Below are 6,210 nucleotides of genomic sequence, written 5' to 3'. Positions count from 1 at the left end.
GGGTCGCTATGGGTCGGAACCGACTCGACGGCACTTAACAACAACAACAACAAGGAGCTCTGGTAGCTTAGTGGTTACGAGTTGGGCTGCTAACCTCAAGGTCAGCAGTTCAAAATGACCAGCTATTCTGTGGGAGAATGATGAAGCTTTCTGCTCCCATAAAGATGAACAGCTTCGGAAACCCCGTACAGGGTCGCTATGAGTAGGAACAGATTCCACAGCATATAACCACCACCACCATAATCAATATATCTTGATTTGGGTGAGGTGCTGAAGGATAAGCACTGCACTGTTAATTGCTAGGTTGGCAGTTCAAATCCACCATTAGCTCCTCAGAAACTCTATACAGGGTCACTGCGAGTCAGAAGTGACTTGATTGTAATTAACAACAACAGCATTTTGATTTTGGAGACACTGGTAAATCAGAAAAGAAATCTATGCATAAAGCACGATCATCCTTGAGAACAGTTTTTTGTTTGTTTTTTCCTTGTCTGTGTTATTATAAATAAGTCTCCAGTTGAGCTCATCAAATAATTTGTAGATGGGTACCATCATCAGGAAGTCTAAAACAAGTAACTGAGCAATTATGGCTGAACTGAAGGATTGCTCAAATCCTAGATAAAGCTGGTAGATAGAAGTCACAAATATAAAACTGGTTTGTGTACAAGTACCAGAAATCAAAGACAAGCAGTAAACCAGACCAAAAAACAAAGAATAGTAGTAATCAGAAACCACAGATTTTGTCAAAAAACGTAAAACCTTCCACACTAGAAGTTCCACAACAACAATTAGATCATGAAGGAGCCCTAGTAGAATAGTGGATTTTAAACAGGATTGTTAACTGCAAGGTCAGCAGCTTTAATCTACCAGTCACACTGCGGGAGAGAAATGAGTTTTTCTGCTCCTATAAAGATTTACAACCTCAGAAATCCTATACAGGGTCAGTATGAATTGGAACTGACTTGGTGGCACACAATCATCAGCACCAACTTGATCGTGAAGCTGAGTAAGTATTTCTTCCTGGGGCAGAAACCAATCCCAAAGTTTTATGTACCCCATAGTGCAGCTGCTGAACCCCATTAAAAAGATGATAAGGTTAATTTAACTGAAACAGTTAGTATGGAGGTGAATGTAAATTTGAATATGAATTTAAGTCAATGTCATAGTTAATGTAAATGACCTCTTAAAACTGTTCTGTTTTAATTAAAATTTTTTTGGAATAAAATTTGTATAAAATTGTTTGCTTTGTGTAATAATAATGCATTCTCTTCATACAACATACATGTTCAGTTACGAGGACTCGTCTGTTTATTGTTTACCTGATGCAATAAGCACTTTATTTTTCTTTGATCTTCTCCTCATTGATATCTAGTTTTATTTTTAATTTTATTGCTTCTAATACAAATACTTTTGCATTTATATCCTGACCAATTTCACTCTCAAATGACACACAGATTCAGTGAAACCAAAGTTACTGAGAGTGACTGTAAGAATTTGAGTAAATGTCACCAAAATTTTATGAGGAATGAATGTGTCTTCTCTCAAAAACACAGATTGTTGATGCTTGAATATGGTTATGAATTATGTGCTTGGGAAATTAAACAATATTACCAAGGTAAATGCAAACTGTGAGTACAACAGGGTAAAAAAAGGTTGCAATATTACTAAAATTTCTAGACTTCTAAGGCAACTTTACTATTTCCTTCACTTTGACAACTACTTTATTATTTGTAAATATTGTCATACCTCCTCACTATCTACTTAAGCATAATACATTCTCTTGTTACCCGGAGTGAAACCAGTGGAAATTAAGCATATTAATGGTATATTATGAATTAAAGGTCACTGAGAATATTGATTTCTAAAACTGTAAACAATAATGAGAGTTATTTCCATGTAATTTCTTAGAACTATTAATGAACACCACGTAATTCCAGGAAACACAGTTAGTAGTGTCCATTGTCAATAGAAATTAATATTGTTTTATGAAAACTAGTTGCTTTGGTTTCTACCTTAGCTTATAAAACAGGTTAATATTTATCCATTTATTCATTAGATATGGCTTACCTTTTCCCCTATTCATCCTTTTCAGAAATATACGATTAGCACCTAATATGTGTTAAGTTTCAGGGAGCATTGTATGTATTAGGAATGCCTCAGTGTATGAGAGATAAAACGGTGTCCTCATTGTGTTTATTCTCATTTAAATGGATATGGGAATAAATTGTTAAGTGCCATCAAGTCAGTTCCTACTCGTAGCTATCCTGTATAAGGTTTCTGAGGAGTGAGTGGTTAAGCTTGAACTGTAGACCTTGTGGTTCCCATCTGATCTTACAACACCACAGCAAGAGTCCAATTATATATATATATAATTCGACAATTGCGTAGTGGTTACGAATTGGGCTGTGAACCACAAGGTCAGCAGTTCGAAACTACCAGCTGTTCTGCTGGAGAAAGGCGTTCTGCTCCCGTAAAGATTTACAGCCTCGGAAACCCTGTACAAGGTCGCTATGGGTTGGAATCGACTCGATATATATAGTAGTTGTTGTTGTTAAGTGCCATCAAGTCAGTTCTGATGGCATCTGGTAGGTTTGAACCACTGACTTTGTGGGTTGCAGTCCAGTGCTGATCCTACAGCACCACTCCAGGAATCATGTAAATATATACATTGGTATAGCGCTGTGGATTAATGCAAATATGTATACTGGTGTGGCGCTGTGGGTTAATGCGCTGGTCTGCAACTTGGTTTGAACCTCAAGGTCAGTAGTTCAAGCTCACCAGCCACTCCTCAGAAATCCTATACAGAGGCGCTACGTAACAGAACTGACTTGACAGCAGTTAGCATAGCATACACACACGCACAAACACACACACACATATATATACATGTATCTGTATGTTGTTATGTGCCGTGGAGTCGGTTCTGACTCATAGCAACCCAGTTCAGGGTTTCCGAGGCTGTAAATCTTTGCGGAAGCAGAAAGCCTCATCTTTCTCCTGCGGAACAGCTGGTAGTTTCGAACTGCTGACCCTGAGGTTCACAGCCTGATTCGTAACCGCTAGGCTACCAGAACTATATATCTGTATATAAACACATTATTCAGTAGATTGAACTATTTACAAATACTTGATTACATCTATATATATGAAAGAATGACGTAAAAACACAGAGAGAAACAGAGAAAAACTTATTTGCTCTCAAGTATAGTCAAGGTTGAAAAGTCCAATATCTGAAGTCAGGTGATAGACTGCGAACTGTCAGTCTTGTGTCTAAAATCAGTAGGCCAGATGGTGCTATGGAATTTCCAGGATTTTTATGTGACAATCTTGAGGCAGAACCTCTCTCTTTTAAGAAACTTCAGTTTTTGCTCCTAAAGTGTTTGATTGAATAAGGGCTGCTAACCTTAGGGTCAGCAGTTTGAAACTACCAGCTGTTCAGATGGAGAAAGATGAGGCTTTCTGCTCCCATAAAGATTTACAACCTTGGAAACCCTGTATAGGGTTGTTGTGAGTTGGAACCGACTCCAGGCATATAACAACACTTTATGTCAGTTGATTGAAATGTGAATCATGGATAAATACTTTCATAGAAACAGCTGTTGTTGTTGTTAAGTGCCTTGAGTCAGTTCTGACCTATAGCAACTCTGTACAATGTTTCCTAGGAGTAGTTGGTATGGTCTTAACTGCCAATCTTGTGGTTAGCAATCCAGGGCTTATCCTACAACAACTAGATTTGTGTTTTTTCAGTTAGACACCATGTCCTAGCCAAATTGACATAAAAATTAACCACCATCCTGGGAATGATACATATAAAACTTTTTGTGTCTACTGGTGTTCCACTATTTGGGGTCCTAAATACCAACATGGAGTTCTGATTCGATGCTGGTACAATGCACTGGATCACAAGGTTGGTTTGAACCACAAGGTCACCTGTTGACATTCACCAGCCACTCCTCGGAAACCCTATACAGGGTCACAATGAGTTGGAACTGACTTGATGGCACTTAATAACAACAAAAACAAAATACCAGTATGATAAGAATGAACCTGTTTTAATTACTATTGCAGGTAATGATTTGTCTAGTTCAACATTAAATTACTTTGGAACCAAAAAGTAGTATAACTTTTCTTTCAAAGGAATTAAAGATAGTACTTACAATCTTCAATTACCTTAACTCTGTGCTTATCTCCAGGAAGAATCTTGTTCACATTGAAATAAACTATAGTGACTTAAATTATAAAATAACACAGCAGCAAAAAGCAGTGAGTATGTCTGAGTTACTTGGTAAGTGTTATTTATATGATTCTAAACTTTCTCTTCTATTGGTCATTTTCCCTTTTATATTTAAGGTTTGGTGTCTCCAGGCCCCCTTGCTAATTGAGTATGGTGGTCTTCCTTAAGAGATGCCTCAGAAGAAAGATTTAGTGATTTACTTGCAAAAAAATCACCAGTTGCAAACCTTATGAAACACAGTTCTACTCTGTATTGGGGGTCTTCATGACTGGAAATAGACTCAGATGCAGGTGTTTTTATTTGTTTGTTTCTAAGTTTGATGTTCAGCTCATCAATGGAAGAAAAGGAATCAATAGTACCTATCACTTGCCTGCTATTTAAATCTGACACTTTTCTTTTTGTTGTTGTTAAGTGTTTTCGAGTCGGTTCTGATCCATAGCGACCCTGTACAGGGTTTCCTAGGAGTGGCTAGTGAGTGTGAAGCTTTTCTGCTCCCTAGAACATACCTCAGAGAGGCTATTATTCATCCTCTTTTACTTAGCATCTTTATTCCTTCCAGAATTTCCCCACATCAAGTGATTACTGTGATGTGTTTCACCAAATCTAGCTTTGTGGGGGATGCCAGCCACCTCCTACCTCCACACAGAGCTAAAAGGAAAAATGTGAACATGCAAAGTTGGACCTTTAAGATATAACCTCTGTCTGCTCATTTTCTTTCTTTAGTTTTGACCAAACATAACTTCTATTTTCCTGGATCGTCATATCATGTTAGAGGAATCCAGATAAGAGAGAGAAGATTGTATTTTGTTCTTTTTAAGTGCTGACAAGTCACTTCCAACTCGTAGTTACCCTGCATAGAGTTTCTGAGGAGTGGCTTTGAACCAGTGACCTTGTAGTCATCTTGTAAAGAGTCCAGTGCTTATCATACAGTGTGTTTTGTTGTTGTTATTGTTGTGAAGTGCCATTGAGTTGATCCTGACTCATAGCGACCCTGGTATAGGGTTTCCAAGGAGTGGCTGGTGAATTTGAACCACCGACCTTGCACTTTAAACCTACCTTGTGGTCCAGTGCAGTAGAGTCAGAGAAAGCAGCTGAGGCCTGAATGTTGTTAAGTACCATCAGCTGGGTTCTGGCTCACAGTGACCCTTTATAGAGTTTCTGAAACTTTAAATCTCTGTAGAAGCGGAAAGCCTCATCTTTCTCCCATGGAGCAGTTGGTGGGTTTGAACCTTAGTCCAGTGCTTGTCCTATAAAGCCACCATGCACCCATGTGGCCTTGAATAAGGAGGAAATATACAGGTTCCCTAAAGCTCTTGGAGAAGCTTTATACTGCATTACCAAGTAACAAAAATTGTTGTTAGATGCCATCCAGTTGGTACTGACCCATAGCGACCTTATGCACAGCAGAACGAAACACTGCCTGATCCTGGGCCAGCCTCACTATTGTTGCCACGCTTGAGTCAACAAAAATAGAAGGATTTAAAAATTGTACCAGGCAATGATGAAAAGATTAATAATGTAATCTGTTTAAGAAGATAGTTTTGTGTTAAGGCAAATTAAAATATTGCACATGTTAAAAAATAAAATTTGGATAAAGTCAGAAATTGCTCTGAAATTGATGTTCCTGAGAAGCAGTATCATCCAATAATGTCCCCTGAATGATAGATACATCGTGGCTCCTTGTTCAGCATATGAATGTGCATCTCTGATTATCTAAAATCTTATAAGATTTAGCATAGATTTCATATCCTGCATAGGGAGTCCTGGTGTGGCTCTGTAGGATAAGTACTGACTGGATTGTTAACAGCAAGGTCAGTAGTTCAAACCCAATAGTGTATCCTCAGAAACGCTATACAGCGTCCCTATGAGTCAAACCAAGTGACTTAGCAAACGCAACAACCAATAGACTTGGAGCTATATTTTGGGAAGCTGATGTTATGTTTTCTCTCTCTCTCCTTTATCAGAAGATATATATA

The 6,210-nt window shown here is 38.1% G+C and overlaps 1 protein-coding gene across 1 annotated transcript in view; it reads left to right on the top strand.

Annotated features, from left to right (window-relative positions):
- ASIC5 (acid-sensing (proton-gated) ion channel family member 5) overlaps positions 1 to 6,210 on the top strand; it is a 62,703-nt gene that overhangs the window by 56,002 nt on the left and 491 nt on the right. The window contains exon 9 of the mRNA XM_006867910.1: positions 4,194 to 4,285. Coding sequence (XP_006867972.1) covers positions 4,194 to 4,285 — 92 coding nt within the window. The remainder of the gene's footprint in view (positions 1 to 4,193; positions 4,286 to 6,210) is intronic.

The sequence above is a fragment of the Chrysochloris asiatica genome, unplaced genomic scaffold (genome assembly GCF_000296735.1).
Source record: "Chrysochloris asiatica unplaced genomic scaffold, ChrAsi1.0 scaffold00112, whole genome shotgun sequence".
Taxonomy (NCBI): Eukaryota; Metazoa; Chordata; class Mammalia; order Afrosoricida; family Chrysochloridae; genus Chrysochloris; species Chrysochloris asiatica.
This window is presented reverse-complemented; position numbering and strand designations above follow the sequence as displayed.